Source organism: Gregarina niphandrodes, assembly GCF_000223845.1.
Source record: "Gregarina niphandrodes unplaced genomic scaffold scaffold00036, whole genome shotgun sequence".
Classification (NCBI taxonomy): domain Eukaryota; phylum Apicomplexa; class Conoidasida; order Eugregarinorida; family Gregarinidae; genus Gregarina; species Gregarina niphandrodes.
Window position 1 is genome coordinate 81,024 of NW_011645805.1, and position 16,239 is coordinate 97,262.

Sequence of the window (16,239 nt, forward strand, 5' to 3'; positions counted from 1 at the left end):
ATTCGAAATCTGCCGAAATCGGTCCATCCACCAAAACAAATTTCAAAAACCAACGCCGGGGTATCGAAGCCAGAAGTCGAAACACCGGGCTGGATGCTGGTAGCTCCTGAATGTTTAAGAGCTGTTGACTTGTTTGTAGTTCTGCTTTATCTTTTCGGCCCAGGCTTCGGGTGTGTAACCGAGGTGCTGTCTGGCGTCCTTGACGGGTGCTGAGACCCCGAAGCGGTCGAGAGAGACACTGATCTCGGGGTAGAAGTATCGATCGATACCATAAGAGCTGTAGGGTTCCATAATGGCTGCGGGTACGCCCCGAGGGAAGATGTCTCGTCGGTATTCGGCGGTTTGTTTCTCAAAGAGGTCCCAGCTGGGCATGGAGACGGTACGAATGTTGTAGCCACTCAACAACTCCGCTGTCTTGTCAGCCATGAACAACTCTGAGCCCGATGCGGCAAGAATAAGTTTGGGCTTCGTTTCGTCTGCAGCAAAATCGCGCAGAACATACGCTCCCATAGCGACCTTCTCCGAATCCGTCTTATCCTGAACAGGCACTTTGCCTCGCGCCAAAGCGAGCACAACGGGGGTCTTGGTCGACTTCATCCAGCAGCGGTAGGCGCCGACCACCTCGCGTGCGTCACCCGGGCGAATCATATCCAAGTTTGGCGTCGCGCGCAACAACGCCGGCACCTCCACGGGCTGGTGTGTTGGACCGTCTTCGCCGAGCTCAATCGAGTCGTGAGTGGCAAGCATCAACACTGGGAAGTGAGACAGCGCCGCCAAACGCGCAGCACCCCAGGCGTAGGTGTAAAAGTTCAAAAAAGTGGAATTGAACACCTTGAAGCCACCATAGCCGGCCAGACCGTTGATGATTGCCGCCATGCCGTGTTCACGTACTCCGAAATGCAAGTAACGCCCTCCTGCGTTCTCTGGGCACTGGCGGCCCCCTACTTGGCTCACTACGTCCGTCTTGTTACTCTCCATTAGATCCGCGCTACCGCCCACAAGCTCCGGCATTGCCGCAGCTATTGCTTGCAGGCAGGCCTGAGACACGTTCCGCGGCGCATCTTCCTTGATTTCAACATTATTTAATTGTTCGATCGCGCGATCGCACACATTCCCTGACAGTCTTCTCTCCAGTTCCGCGGCGTCGACCGGATTATTCTGCTTCCACTGATTAAACTTGTCCATCCATTCTGCGTAGGCCTTGTTGGAGGAAGCTTTTTTAGCTTGATAAAATTGCTTGACGCTCTCCGGTACCTCGAAGATATCGTCGTAGACAAACCCTGACTTCTCGCAGAGCTGTTTCATGTCTTCTTTGGACAAAGGAGCACCATGTACTTTGCAGCTTCCCTGTTTGAGCGAGCCGTATCCGATGGTGGTATCTACAATGATTAAGGTCGGCTGTTGGGTATTCTTCTTGGCCTGTTCTATAAGGCTAACCAAATTAGAGAGGTCTCTGTCGCCGTCAGGGAGGTAGAGGACCTGCCAGTTCCAGGCTCTGAATTTATTGGCGGTGTCGTCAGTGAAGGAAAGTTCGGTGCTTCCGTCGATGGTAATTCCGTTGCGGTCGTAGAGTGCAATGAGGCTTCCAAGCTTCCAGGTGCCTGCGAGCGAGCACGCTTCGGCGGAGACACCCTCCTGGAGACATCCATCGCCGAGTATTGCATAAGTGTAATTATTGAACAGCTCGGCGCTGAATCTTGCAGCCATGAGGCGGGTTCCAAGGGCTAGGCCAACAGCATTTGCTATTCCTTGACCCAGGGGTCCGGTAGTCACCTCAACACCGCTCGTAAGACCAACTTCCGGATGGCCAGCACAAATGCTACCCAGCTTCCGGAAGCTCTTCAAATCCTCCATAGACACAGCGTGACCAGTCAGATGTAACATGGTATACAACAACGCACACGCATGACCGTTGCTCAACACGAAACGGTCCCGGTTCACCCAGTCAGGGTGTTCACCATTCGCGTTCATCACGTAACCAAACAAACCATGAGCCATAACAGCACACCCCATAGGAGCACCAGGATGCCCAGAGTTTGCACGACTCACAATTGATGCGGTAAGACAACGGATATAATTCACCACAGCACCATCTTCAGGTACAAAACCCAAACAGTCTCGGAACACGCCTTCTTCACGCTTCACATACTTAGGCACACTCTGAGGAGTACCACCCATCGCTGGGTTAGACGCCTCATCCAAACTCAATCGCCGCTTCATCGAAGCAGGCAATGTGCGCTCGTTCTGCGGCTCACTCATCTGCTCAGTTGTCGCCGAAACCATTCTCCTTTTTTTAACAACAAAATCTCACCGGTCTTTTTTCCCGCCTACAGCCCCCGGATACAGCACCCAGAACACAATGGGGACATCTACCAACAGCAGCAGGAGTAAAGTTGCATTGCCCACAAACGTTCCAGACGTGTTGGCATATCGACACCGTACGAGACACCGTACGACACCGTACTCGACACGCCGTGATGACACCGGAAGTGCGTGTGTCGAGCGCGTGTTTTGTCACACACGATTCATGTCCGCGGAATTCCTATATAAATATTACCGTGTGACAGGGACCCAGCAACCATGCAGGGCCGAGTGGCAGGACGCGGCAGTGTCGAGCTAGTTGTAATGATGGCCGGCTTATCATTGCTGCGCACCTTGCTGGCGCTGCCTAACTCCGAGGGGCCAAAAAACCCCAAGGTGAGTCGGAACAGAAACCCTTTCAGCTTAACGGGTGTCGGAGATTGGCAGTCACCGGAGTCAGACCTGTCGGATTCTGTACGTCCACAGAAAGCGTTGTACGCAGGCTTTTGGCGTTGGGCTCATGACATTCTTCTAAACGACTGGGACCACATGATCCCGACGGAAATCATGGACGAGTGGGAACGAGTCGGAAAGTGTCGAACGGTGGCTACGCTTGCCAGGATTGCTGCAAAGGTGAACACTCAAAGTGCCATGAACAAGATATTTGTGCTGCCCCATTATGAAAAATACGACAGCGAGGAAAGCCTCGACGACCAGGGGACGCTCGACGGCGAGGCAACGCTCGGCGGCGAAGCAACGCTCGACGGTGAAGAAACAGTACAATTCACTCCGCAACGGTTCGAAGAAGTGGCAGCACGGTGCATTCCAAAATGGCGTAGTTGGAGTAGCTTCGCGGGATTTGTAGCCGACTTCAAAGCGGCTTTGCGCTCCAACGACAGGCAAGTTAAGGAAGCCGAACTAGTGACAGTGAATAGGCGTCGACTTGAGACCAGGATTATCCACCGACTCTGTGAGCATTCACGATGGCGCCGCCCCCCCCTTCAGTCGGGCAGCCTTTCGTTGGGTGTTCGGCGGTGGGCTCGGGCAAGGAGGGTGGCCGGGATCACAGTTGGGACCTCGTCGGTCCTCGAACGTCTTGGTAACATGAAATACGCAGACGCTGTACCAGATATGCGGTACGATTCCGAAGCCGCCTATGCCTTTCGACTTTGGTTCACCGAGGCGTCGCATATTCCGTGCTACTCTACCCGTCTGTACGGGCCGGTTAGAACGCACCCGCTGACTCCTGATCAATGGAAGAACACGTTGAGTAAGGACCGCCAAATGTGGGCGGCAGAAGCTAGCGACTACGTGTCGTGCTACACGTTGGTCAAATCGTTCTTTAGCCACAGCGCCAACAATAATCTCCCCCAGAAAAAGGAAGTGGACGAGATTGTGGATGAACTTGTGAAGAACGAGACTTCTTCAGGGTCATTCAGTGCACTGGCATTAACTAGAGCAGTCATCGACTATTTGTTGCAAGAATGGACGCCACCTTCGACCACTCCGGCTACTCCGACTTACTGTGCGACCACTGCACAGTCTTCAGCTGCACAGCCTTCATCTGGATTGTCTTCAGCTGCGGAGTCTGCAGCTTCATCGTTTTCGGCTGCAGAGTCTTCAGCTGCACTGTCCTCAACTGCAGTACCTATCCGTGGGACTTCGAAAAACCGGGGCAATAAGGAGCGACTGAAAGAGCGTCTTCAGCGGCTTGAGAGCGAGGCGAGGTCCCTAACACTGATGTCAGGTATTGTGCCGGAGGAGATTAGTGATTTGGGGGTTCCGTTTGCCATTTCATCAACAGAGTCTCCGCCTCTTCCGTTGGGTGCATTGATGTGGGCCTACGACGTTTTGAAGTACGACTTGCTTCATCTCTTGCCTGCGGTGTACCTGGCAAAACTCCAAAACTACCCCACGGTGGTGGAGCTTGCCACGTATGCGTCAGATAAGGTGTTCAAAGGACCAAAGAAAGGCTCTCGACTGGTCTGCTACCCACAACTGCTATATGGCGACTGTAAGGAGGAAGAAGACAAAGGCAGCTGCAAAGAAGTGAAAACCGAAGACTTTCGCTCCTTGGTACCAGCCGAGATTGACCAACGGGTCAAGAAGGGGAAAAATACTGAACGCCGAGAACTTCGTTTACCAACACCAGAACAACTACCTCGGGGCTGCACTGGTGTACATTGGTGGGCAAACAGCATTCTTGCTAATTGCTGGAATAGAGCCAACCCTCTAGGGTCACCCGGCGATATGATTTCGCAGCCAGTATTTTTCGCCATGGTCTACTCACATGTTTGTGAGTGTCTTAGAAACGATTTTTATGGTTGACTCTGTGATGCTTCGTCCCTTTTTGTGTCACGAAGGGGCGCTCGATTGAGTTACGCTCAAGATCTTCTCGTTCAGATCGTCGGTTCCAGGTCGTGGTGGGAGTAGTGGGAGGGCGGGGTGGACGACCTGGATCGTCGACAAGACCGTGCGAGCCATCTTTTCAACGAGCTTGTACATAGAAGAGGTGACCACCGACATTTTAGTTTGCAGGCAGGGCCACTGGATCTCAAGCCCTGCACACCCGAACGGAGCTGCGAAGAGAAGGAGATTCGACAACCGACCATGCAGAGCGTGCGGCCAAGTTGGTCATTGGAACGGCGAATGCCCAACGCGACATTTCTTCTGCGTAAATTGCGACATGAAGGGCCATACCGAAAACGTGTGTACCGTAAGGAAGTTTGAGCAACAAGGACAAGTGGAAATAGCCATGGACAACCGCCCGGACGCCATCAAGAATGCCTCAGGACAGGACATCCGCCGGCAAGGCCAAGTCTTACCCTTGACAATCTCCAGCGCCAACTACAACTCAACCAGAAGCGCAATGACAAGCGCCGACGTAGCGGCGCGCGAGGAGGATGTGCCTAGTGACGAGTGACTACCTGGTAGTGACGAGTTCACCGACTTGGGGTCGGGATCACTATGCCGCCACAAGGCTACAGCACCAAAGCTAGGCATCAACAGGTACAAAATGGCTGTGCTCCCGTGCCCGGGAGCAGTGTGTTCAATAATCGACACTAGCACAGCATGTAAGCTAGGGACACAGCTAATTGACGAGGTAGCACACCTTCGCGGAATTGGGGGTGCAGACACCGCAAGGAGGTCCGACCCGGTTGACGTAACGGTGAGAACCAAACCGCAACGGTCAGGTTTACTTGCGAAGATGGGCCGTTCCTCGTGCTGCTGAGTTTGGACGGATATTTTAAAACTGGTTGTTGTGTGACGTGCGTATTTAGTTGTATCCGTTTACGTTGGCGGAATTAGCCATTCGATGCCGTTGCCGCGGGCCGCTGAGGAATAAAGACGTGAGGAATAAAGACGCCAGGTAGATTCGAAAGGGGTCATACGTCCGAGTAAATCGCCGTGGAGCTCTCGTCCTGACAGGAGGAGACAACAAGACAACAGGCGACTACCGGGTCCTGACAGACCACCGGCAAGTCAATAAACAGATGCTTGATGACGCGTTCCTTATTCCCCTCCTCTGGCCATTCCTGCTACACTGTTCTCGACTGTAACTGAAAATTCTGGAATGGTTTTATTAGTGAAGCGCGTGTTGCTTGCGCGTTTTGCACCCCTTGGGGAATTCGAACATTCAGCGTTGTGCCTCGCGGGAGAGTATCAAAGAGCAATGAACCAAGCTTCTGATGCGCTTCTAGGCCAGGGCGTCGAATGCTATATTGACGATATGGTCATTCACGCTGGCAGCCGACAGGAATGCCTTGAACTCCTAAATAAGGTGGTGCGGGTCTGTAGGTGATGCGGGTCTGTATCGACAATGGCTTCTTCATGAAGCTGGCCAAGTATGAGTGGCTCCGCAAGGAAATCCCCCTGCTTGGTCATGCTGTAGGGAAGTGCGGCATCAAGCTCCAGTCTGGAAAGGTGGAGGTGTTGAGCACAGTCGCTTTGCCGAAAGACTACTCTGACAAGATGCAGCCCTTGCAGGAGCTCATGAACAGCCAAAAGACCCAAAACTTCGCGTGACGTGACTCCCACAAAGTAGCATTGCGACAGGTGATCGTGGGTCTCATAAATGCTGACTACTTGGTAGCTCCCGACCCGGATGCGCGACTTGCGCTAAATACCGACGCAAGTCAGTACGCGGTAGGAGCGATATTGGGCCAGGTCAACGATGGCAGGTTGGAAGGGGTCGAGTACGGTAGCAAGAAGCTCAACGTAATTGGGACGCGAGAAAAAGAGAGTTGTGGGCGGTCAAGTACTTTGTGACCGAGTGAGACACGTACATACGGCAAAGACCCACCCCGGTGCCCACCGACCACCGCAATCTCATTTTTCTAGCGAAGACTGACACAGGCAAAGTAGGTCCATGTTCCTCCAACAATACGACTTAAAGTTCAGTTACAACCCCGGAGACAACAACTACGTCGTCGATGCCCTGTCTAGGCTCCAGGCCGACGAGGACCGCGATCGGGACCTCGACGCCATGCACATCGGTACGGTTTGCAGTCCACTTCGCCGAAGTCCGCCAGAAGCTATTCCAGCTACCGTCACACTACGAGTTCCTTGTGAAGGACGACGACATTTTCGTGGGTGAGTTGCAAAACCTCCGCCTCTACGAACACCGTAAGACCGAAAGGTCGTACGTCCCGACTCGACTTAGACATCAAGCTGACTAGACATCAAGGCGGACATCAAGGCGTCACTAAGACCCACAGGAACATGTTCTGGTGGCCACGGTCCATACAGCACTTCATCCAAGAGTGCGCCATCTGTGCCCGCAACCTTCAACCTGCCGCGGGCACACGAAGACACGTTGGAGCAGCCGATCTTCATGTGGGTAGAGTAAGCATGGATTATGTGGTCCAAGAACGCCCAACCGGTTCGCAGAAAGTGTAGTAGGAGCGTTGGAGGTACCCTTCGAAGTATACACGGACGGCGGAACAGAGGTGACTTCCACGACTGCGTGACTTCCGTGCTGAAAGTCAAGCACATCACACTTGTCTCCGGTGCCTAGCCGTAACCGGCAGAGAGCCCATGCTACCCGGATGGTCAAAGAAAGATCTCGCTCCATGGGAGACGACAACCTTTTTTGGTGATTATTCTCCAGACCTGGTGACACACACGATGGCTTCTAAACCTGTTGACAACTCAGCACGTGTGCGAGGTTCTCCGACAATCGTTTCCATAACCCGTTTTTCACAAAGGTTGTCAGGCGTCTTGTCTCGTCTTGGTGCCACTTGTTTTCCAGTCAGAATTCACGATCAATTAATACATGTGAATAACCAAGCTGATTGGACAGTGACTTGAAGTGGGGGCAGTGTGTGCGCACTGGCAAACGGCGCCCGACTGCCCCACGGTTGACGAGAGCGCGAGGCTGATGGCACTGAGGCCGGTAATGGCACTGAGGCCGGTAATGGCACTGAGGCCGGTAATGGCACTGAGGCCGGTAATGGCACTGAGGACGGTAATGTCACTGAGGACGGTAAACATGGCGCCCTTGCATGGTTTTCGGACTGGGCGTTCTGTTGTCAAAACTGGTTAGTGAATCGTGTGTGTTTGTCACGCACGATTCATGTCAAAAGCCGCCGCATAATTTCGTCGAATAGCCCGAGAATTATGGGCTGCAAGACTCACTATATATTTATATATCCAAGCGACCAAGCAAGCAAGCAACCATGCACGGGCAAGTGGCAGGACGCGGCAGGGTGGAGCTTGTTGTAATGATGGCCGGCTTATCATTGCTGCGCACCTTGCTGGCGCGGCCTAACTCCGAGGGGCTAAAAAACCCCAAGGTGAGTCGGAACAGAAACCCTTTCAGCTTAACGGGTGCCGGAGATTGGCAGTCACCGGAGTCAGACCTGTCGGATTCTGTACGTCCACAGAAAGCGTTGTACGCAGGCTTTTGGCGTTGGGCTCATGACATTCTTCTAAACGACTGGGATCATATGGTCCCGACGGAAATCATGGACGAGTGGGAACGAGTCGGAAAGTGTCGAACGGTGGCTACGCTTGCCAGGATTGCTGCAAAGGTGAACACTCAAAGTGCCATGAACAAGATATTTGTACTGCCCCATTATGAAAAATACGACTGCGAGGAAAGCCTCGACGACCAGGGAACGCTCGACGGCGAGGCAACGCTCGACGGTGAAGAAACAGTACAATTCACTCCGCAATGGTTTGAAGAAGTGGCAGCACGGTGCATTCCGAACTGGAGTTACTGTTCTAGCTTCGCGCGATTTGTAGCCGACTTCAAAATGGCTTTGTGCTCCAACCACAGGCAAGTTAAGGAAGCCGAACTAGTGATAGTGAACAGGCGTCAACTTGAGACCAGGATTATCCACCGACTCTGTGAGTTTTCACGGTGCCGCGAGGCACCCGTCAAGTCGGACAACCTTTCGTCTGGTCTTCGACGGTGGGCTCGGGCAAGAAAGTTGGCCGGTGTCGAGGCTGGGGCCTCGTCGGTCCTCGAACGTCTCTGTAACATGAAATACGCAGACGCTGTACCAGATATCCGTTACGGTTCCGAAGTTGCTTATGCCTTTCGACTTTGGTCCGGCGCGGCGTCGCATATTCCGTGCTACTCTACCCGTCTGTACGGGCCGGTTAGAACGCACCCGCTGACTCCTAATCAATGGAAGAACACGTTAAGTAAGGACCGCCGAGTGTGGGCGGCAGAAGCTAGCGACTACATGTCGTGCTACACGTTGGTCAAATCGTTCTTTAGCCACAGCGCCAACAATAGTCTCCCCCAGGAGAAAGAAGTGGACGAGATTGTGGATGAACTTGTGAAGAACGAGACTTCTTCAGGGTCATTCAGTGCACTGGTATTGACTAGAGCAGTCATCGACTATTTGTTGCAAGAATGGACGCCACCCTCAACCACTCCAGCTACTCCGACTTACTGTGCGACCACTGCACAGTCTTCATCTGGATTGTCTTCAGCTGCGCTGTGCTCAACTGCAGGACCTGTTCGTGGGACTTTGAACAAACGGTGCGCTAAGGGGCAATTGAAGCGACATATACTGTCGCTAGAGAGACAGGCGAGGTCCCTGACACTGATGTCAGGTAATGTGCCGGAGGAGATCAGCGAGTTGGGGGTTCCGTTTGCCATTTCATCAACAGAGTCTCCGCCTCTTCCGTTGGGTGCATTGATGTGGGCCTATGACGTTTTGAAGTACGACTTGCTTCATCTCTTGCCTACGGTGTACCTGAGAAGACTCCAAAACTACCCTACGGTGGTGGAGCTTGCCACGTATGCGACAGAAAAGGTGTTCAAAGGACCGAAGAAATCCTGTCGACTGGTCTGCTACCCACAACCGCTGTATGGCGGCTGTAAGAAGGAAGAAGACGACGGCTGTAAGGAAGTGAAAATCGAAGACTTTCGCTCCTTGGTACCAGCCGAAATTGACCGACGGGTCAAGAAGGGGAAAAATACTGAACGCCGAGAACTTCGTTTACCAACACCAGAACAACTACCTTATGCTGGTATACATTGGTGGGCGAACAGCATTCTTACCAATTGCTGGAATGGAGCCAACCCTCTAGGGTCACCTAACGATATGATTTCCCAGCCATTATTTTTCGCTTTGGTTTATTCACATGTTTGTGAGTGCCTTAGAAACGATTTTTACAACCCATCGGATTAACCCTCATATTCTTGTCATGCGTCCCTTCTTATCATACGTCCCTTCTTATCATGCCACGGAACCTATTTCTGTTCCAGAGATGTGCGCAGGCAGACAATAGATGTTCTGGTCTTATCAATATCGCGATTCCAGGTTGTGATGGGAGGAGGATGGGAAGAGGATAGGAGGAGAATGGGAGAAGTGTCCGACTGGATAGGGTGCATTCCCGACTGGGTCCACAATTGCGAGTATGCACGGCCTTCAGTTGTAGTGCGTATTAACGCAACTGCCAGCAGTAATCCGTGTGCGTATGTGAGCGCGACTAATAAATGCGAGCGAAGCCGCGTATACGATTGCTTGTGAAGGAGGCGAGGTTTCGTCAATGCGCACTACAACTGAAGGCCGCACGCAGTCCGGAGGAGATCAACGAATTGTGGGTCCCATTTCATTTCCAATAATGAATGCCATTACCAGTAGGTACATTGATGTGAGCCTGCGACGTTTCCAAGTACGATTTGCCTCATGTCCTGCCGAGCTGCTACCTGATGAGTCGCTATAACTTTCCTACGGTGGTGAAACTTGTCACAGAAAAGACGTTCGAAAAAAAAAGAGGCGGGCTCTCGACTGGACTGCCACCAAGAATTATTGTACGGCGACGACGAGAAAGTCACAAACTTTCGATCCTGTGTGAAAGACGGAATTGCACGTGTACGAGGTTCTCAGAAATCATTTTAACAGCGCGTCGTAAAGGTGAGGAACGCAACGGGGAGGAGCTTGAAGTGGGGGCAGTGAACGGCACGTGTGTGGCCCAGCGGCAGCCGACCGGTTGACAAGAGCCCGCGTTGATAGCACCTGAATGGCCTGAGGTCCGCAGGAGAGCGAATCGTGGCCGCTGACTGGTCCAAAGTTGGCTGGGAGGCACGAGTCGGCACCACGTTGGATCGCGGTTGAAAAGATCGCTCGCTCCAGTGGCCCGCTGTTACTGGGAGAACGAAGAGAGGTCAGGCAGCTGACTCGTCCACGACTGGCAGGCAGGCAGGCGAAGAAACCGGCCCATGGTTATCGTAACCGGTTAATGGTTGACGAAAAAGTGAGATGATGGTCCTAGCAAGACCAACGACACCTCAGTAGCCTCACTTGGAGGGTGCCAGTCACAAGACGGTGGCCCGCTGACGACTAATTCCGTTTCAGATGATCGGAGTTCAGTGTCTTAGCGAAAGAAGAGGTCCTCAGAAGAGTGCGCGTGTTTGTGTGAACACACTTTTAAATGCGCGCAATATACTCGGAAATACAAGAGACCATGTTATTGAGGCCGATAAACATGGCGCCCAGCACACACTGGTCAGTGTTCGGACTTGGTGTGCCCAGGGATTACAGGACCGAATCATGGATCCCAATTATGGACTAATTATATATTTACGTAGCCGGGCCATGCACGGGCAAGTGGCAGGACGCGGCAGGGTCGAGCTAGTTGTAATGATGGCCGGCCTATCATTGATGCGCACCTTGCTGGCGCGGCCTAACTCCGAGGGGCTAAAAAACCCCAAGGTGAGTCGGAACAGAAACCCTTTCAGCTTAACGGGTGCCGGAGATTGGCAGTCACCGGAGTCAGACCTGTCGGATTCAATACGTCCACAGAAAGCGTTGTACGCAGGCTTTTGGCGTTGGGCTCATGACATTCTTCTAAACGACTGGTATCATATGATCCCGACGGAAATCATGGACGAGTGGGAACGAGTCGGCAAGTGTCGAACGGTGGCTACGCTTGCCAGGATTGCTGCAAAGGTGAACACTCAAAGTACAGTGAACAAGATATTTGTACTGCCCCATTATGAAAAATACGACTGCGAGGAAAGCCTCGACGACGAGGGAACGCTCACCAGCGAGGAAACGCTGGACGGTGAGGAAATGGTATGCTTCACTCCGCAACGGTTCGAAGAAGTCGCAGCACGGTGCATTCCGAATTGGCGTTGTTGGCGTCGCTTCGAGCAGTTTGTAGCCGACTTCAAAGCGGCTTTGTGCTTCAACGACAGGCAAGTCGAGGCGGCCGAACTAGTTACGGTAAACAGGCGTCAACTTGAGACCAGAATTATACACCGACTCTGTGAGTATCCACGATGGCCCGGGCCACCCATCAAGTCGGGCAGCCTTTCGTTGGGTGTTCGGCGATGGGGTCGGGCAAGGAGGGTGGCCGGGATCACAGCTGGGACCTCGTCGGTCCTCGAACGTCTTGGTAACATGAAATACGCAGACGCTGTACCAGATATGCGGTACGATTCCGAAGCCGCCTATGCCTTTCGACTCTGGTTCACCGGGGCGTCGCATATTCCGTGCTACTCTACCCGTCTGTACGGGCCGGTTAAAGCGAACCAGGTGACTCCTAATCAATGGAAGAACACGTTGAGTAAGGACCGCCAAATGTGGGCGGCAGAAGCTAGCGACTACGTGTCGTGCTACACGTTGGTCAAATCGTTCTTTGGCCACAGTGCCAACAATAATCTCCCCCAGAAAAGGGAAGTGGACGAGATTGTGGATGAACTTGTGAAGAACGAGACTTCTTCAGGGTCATTCAGTGCACTGGTATTGACTAGAGCAGTCATCGACTATTTGTTGCAAGAATGGACGCCACCCTCAACCACTCCAGCTACTCCGACTTACTGTGCGACCACTGCACTGTCTTCAGCTTCACTGTCTTCAGCTTCACTGTCTTCAGCTTCACTGTCTTCAGCTTCACTGTCTTCAGCTTCACTGTCTTCAGCTTCACTGTCATCAGCTGCAGTACCTGTTCGTGGGACTTTGAACAAACGGGGCGGTAAAGTGCGAGTGAGATGGCATATGCATGGGCTTGAGAGCGTGGCGAGGTCCCTGACGCTGATGTCAGGTAATGTGCCGGAGGAGATCAGCGAGTTGGGGGTTCCGTTTGCCATTTCGTCAACAGAGTCTCCGCCTCTTCCGTTGGGTGCATTGATGTGGGCCTACGACGTTTTGAAGTACGACTTGCTTCATCTCTTGCCTACGGTGTACCTGGCAAAACTCCAAAACTACCCCACGGTGGTGGAGCTTGCCACGTATGCGACAGATAAGGTGTTCAAAGGACCAAAGAGATCCTTTCGACTGGTCTGCTACCCACAACCGCTATATGGCGGCTGTAAGGAGGAAGAAGACGACGGCTGTAAGGAAGTGAAAATCGAAGACTTTCGCTCCTTGGTACCAGCCGAAATTGACCAATGGGTCAAGAAGGGGAAAAATACTGAACGCCGAGAGCTTCGTTTACCAACGCCAGAACAACTACCTCAAGGTTATACTGGTATACATTGGTGGGCAAACAGCATTCTTGCTGATTGCTGGAGTGGAGCCAACCCTCTAGGGTCACCCGGCGATATGATTTCGCAGCCAGTATTTTTCGCCATGGTCTATTCACATATTTGCGAGTGTCTTAGAGATGATTTTTACAGCCCATCGGATTAACCCTCTTGTTCTTGTGAAACGTCCCTTCTTATCATGCCACGGAATTTATTTCTGTTCTATACCAAATGCCGTAGACGGGCCAAGCCGCCCAGGTCGACCCGGAGACGGTGGTGGACGTGATGCGGGGTTGCGTTGCTAGCATGCGTTAAGGTGCAGTGATGAGCGGATCATCGGAATTTGAGACAGGGTTGGTGGCATCCTTGCGACCGGGTCAGAAACTATGTAGCTACCGAAAGGATGGGGAAGGAGGACAATTAGTGGAGCGTGAGACGGTGCAACCTGGAGGGGTGCTACCTGGAGGGCAGCGAGACTGGTCGGAGTTTGTTGACTACTTGCAGTTGTGTCATGCTCAGGAGGAGGAATTAGTTCGTCGATTGAAATTACACGAGGAGGTGGTCGACGTGTTGAAGACCTTTCAGAGGCAGCATGAGACGCTGAATGTGGAGCTCGTTGAGTGGTTGGACAATTGTAACACCCAAGAAGACGTAGACGGCGTTGTGATTGCGGCCACTGAACTGTGGAATAGTATCCGCCGAAAGCGTTATGCCGCCTTCTGTGACTACCGCGAAAACGCGGGTGCCATCAGCCAACTGCTTACCGGACGGCGTAAGCGCCTCCAGACTCTCCATGACGCCCAGGAGTCCTACGGTGCGGCGTTTCCGCCTGCCATTGAGGAGATGTGTCATCAAGAAATCGATACAGAAACGGAAGTCTGGGAACTGCTCGTATATTACGGCGGACCGGACGAGGAGGACCGCATCCCGATGTTTGCTAAGGTCACCACCGCTCTGAACCAGGTCACCGCGTGTCTCCTTGCCGGGCCCAACGAATCGCGCGTAAAAGGAATAGATGAACTACTAAAAAGTAGTCCGCACAGAAGGGAGTTCAGCAAGACAAAACCCAGAAAGAGAGAAAAAGAGGGGAGGCTGGTAACGACATTTTCAGGTTCCTGGGCGGCTGGCTTAGGGCTGGTGCCGGGGGGTCCGGGTAAGCCGTCATTTTTGCGATCTACTCGGTCTGAGGAGCCTTGTTTAATTTCCACGGATCGAGACACCCCAGTGGGATTCGTTCGTGCTAACACGGAGCCATTGCCGGCTCTCAGCGAGTTGGATCGTGAGGAACAGAAGGCTCTCAAGTCGCACCTTACTTCTGTTTTATATCGCGCTTTCACGCAGCCTGAAAGACCGGTCGCAGGACCCCGATGGCTTACTGCAGCCAGCAAATCCGAACCCTACGTGGGAGCCGTTGCAACCATGATGGCTGCGGCCTTAACAAAAGTGAGCAACGACTCAAACAAAGCCGCAGACTGGACCAAACAACTTCTCACCAGGGCCAAGACCGAAGGCAGTGCAACCGTCGTGCGTGAATTTTACAACACACCTTCAAGACCTCAATTGGAGCCCAAAGTCATCAACCTCTCAGAGTCCAAACTCAGAAAAGCTACCTCCGAGGTACTCAGACTTGACAGCGGCGTCGACAGCCGAAACGGCCTCGACCTCCGCGCCAAATCAGATCTAGCCTCTTACGCTGGCGTCGCCTGGCCCGCCTTTTGCAGAACCATCAGCACCGGCTGTAACTCCCTCATTAACCAGTGGCTCCAGGAACGACAACGACAGGACCGACAGGGAGAGGAGCAACCGCCAGAAGGAGAACAGGGTCCCGGAAGTGTTCCCTTTCTCAAAGCTCGCGCGGCCCGATTCGACTCGCGCGAAGCCCTGAAACTCAAACTGGTCCAGAGCATGCCTCTGCCCGTCACGGGTCCGCCCGAACAGACCATCCGGCTCTTGCGCTCCGGGGAGGACTGGGACACGGTTACCCACAGCTCGGAGTCAAGCCGCACCGCCACCAGCTCAGCTCATAACGGAGAGAATTCCGCCGCAGAGGCAGAAGTGAAGGCAGCGGCAGAGGAGGCAGTGGCAGCGACGGCAGAGGGGGCAACGGCGGCCAAGGCAGCGGCAGAGGGGGCAACGGCGGCCAAGGCAGCGGCAGAGGAGGCAACGGCGGCCAAGGCAGCGGCAGCGAAGGCGAAGGCAGCGGCAGAGGCAGAGGAGGCCGCTGCGTTAAATCCGCGTCAAGTGGTAAGTCAGTTGATTCAAAGCACGCCGGTGGTCAAAAAGGTTTTGAGTAGAAGCTCTCCGGAAGAGATTATGCGTCGTGCTGCCATGCGTGCCGAAGAGCTACGGCCGCAACCAGAAGCTTCGAACGAGGAGCAAGGTGTGGTGGGCAGGGGTTCCCCTGCGCGGGGCTCGCCTTCGGAAAGCTCGCCCGCAGAAGACTCGTTTTCGGAAGACTTGATTTCGAATAGCAGAGGCCTGCAGAAAGCCGCGGAAAAAGATTCGAGAGGGAAGAGCTCGAGAGATAAGACTACGAAAGGGAAGACCGTCGAGGGAAAGATCGTGAAAGAGAGGGACGTAAAAGGAAAGCATACGGAGGAAGAGAAAGGAAAGTCGCGTTCAAGTGGGAAAAAGGCTGACCGGCGGGGACATTGTGAGGAAGGCACGCAAACCAGCAGCTCTAATCAGACGTCTTCAGTCCTCTGGTCTCCGAGCCCCGACGAAACGCTCCCCAAGATGCGTCCTGCTGAGGCGGCAGTGTTGCCCCGACGCACGATCGTCCCGACGCCTATGACCGTGCGCATTCCTAGCCTTATGCCGACAGGCTTCCCAGGCGGGTCATCGGCTGCGCCACCTGTGCCTCCGCACACATGTGCGTGCGCTCAGGCGTGTGCGTGCGCTCAGCACGCGTGTGCGTGCGCTCAGCACACGTGTGTGTGCGCTGAGCACACGTGTGTGTGCGCTCAGCACACGTGTGTGTGCGCTGAGCACACCTACACGGCCGGGTT

At 53.6% G+C, this 16,239-nt stretch overlaps 8 protein-coding genes across 8 annotated transcripts; 7 read left to right on the top strand and 1 right to left on the bottom strand.

The window, feature by feature from the left end:
• Nucleotides 1-114: 114 nt before the first annotated feature.
• On the bottom strand, nt 115-2,283 carry GNI_136370 (transketolase; the record flags this gene model as incomplete). The annotated part of the gene is made up of 1 exon (XM_011134121.1): nt 115-2,283. The coding sequence occupies one exon, from the start codon at nt 2,281-2,283 to the stop codon at nt 115-117; it is 2,169 nt and encodes a 722-aa protein (XP_011132423.1).
• A 1,122-nt stretch (nt 2,284-3,405) lies between these two features.
• Nucleotides 3,406-4,629, top strand: GNI_136380 (hypothetical protein; the record flags this gene model as incomplete). Its single annotated transcript, XM_011134122.1, has 1 exon — nt 3,406-4,629. One exon carries the CDS (start codon nt 3,406-3,408, stop codon nt 4,627-4,629), a length of 1,224 nt encoding a protein of 407 aa, XP_011132424.1.
• A 1,345-nt stretch (nt 4,630-5,974) lies between these two features.
• On the top strand, nt 5,975-6,327 carry GNI_136390 (hypothetical protein; the record flags this gene model as incomplete). The annotated part of the gene is made up of 2 exons (XM_011134123.1): nt 5,975-6,034; nt 6,100-6,327. 2 exons carry the CDS (start codon nt 5,975-5,977, stop codon nt 6,325-6,327), a joined length of 288 nt encoding a protein of 95 aa, XP_011132425.1.
• A 343-nt stretch (nt 6,328-6,670) lies between these two features.
• GNI_136400 (hypothetical protein) lies at nt 6,671-6,980 on the top strand (the record flags this gene model as incomplete). The annotated part of the gene is made up of 2 exons (XM_011134124.1): nt 6,671-6,802; nt 6,846-6,980. The coding sequence occupies 2 exons, from the start codon at nt 6,671-6,673 to the stop codon at nt 6,978-6,980; spliced, it is 267 nt and encodes an 88-aa protein (XP_011132426.1).
• Nucleotides 6,981-8,249: 1,269 nt separating this feature from the next.
• GNI_136410 (hypothetical protein) lies at nt 8,250-9,950 on the top strand (the record flags this gene model as incomplete). The annotated part of the gene is made up of 1 exon (XM_011134125.1): nt 8,250-9,950. One exon carries the CDS (start codon nt 8,250-8,252, stop codon nt 9,948-9,950), a length of 1,701 nt encoding a protein of 566 aa, XP_011132427.1.
• Nucleotides 9,951-12,167: 2,217 nt separating this feature from the next.
• On the top strand, nt 12,168-12,745 carry GNI_136420 (putative transmembrane protein; the record flags this gene model as incomplete). The annotated part of the gene is made up of 2 exons (XM_011134126.1): nt 12,168-12,493; nt 12,526-12,745. 2 exons carry the CDS (start codon nt 12,168-12,170, stop codon nt 12,743-12,745), a joined length of 546 nt encoding a protein of 181 aa, XP_011132428.1.
• A 19-nt stretch (nt 12,746-12,764) lies between these two features.
• On the top strand, nt 12,765-13,397 carry GNI_136430 (hypothetical protein; the record flags this gene model as incomplete). The annotated part of the gene is made up of 1 exon (XM_011134127.1): nt 12,765-13,397. One exon carries the CDS (start codon nt 12,765-12,767, stop codon nt 13,395-13,397), a length of 633 nt encoding a protein of 210 aa, XP_011132429.1.
• Nucleotides 13,398-13,555: 158 nt separating this feature from the next.
• Nucleotides 13,556-15,702, top strand: GNI_136440 (hypothetical protein; the record flags this gene model as incomplete). The annotated part of the gene is made up of 2 exons (XM_011134128.1): nt 13,556-15,475; nt 15,625-15,702. 2 exons carry the CDS (start codon nt 13,556-13,558, stop codon nt 15,700-15,702), a joined length of 1,998 nt encoding a protein of 665 aa, XP_011132430.1.
• Nucleotides 15,703-16,239: the final 537 nt, after the last annotated feature.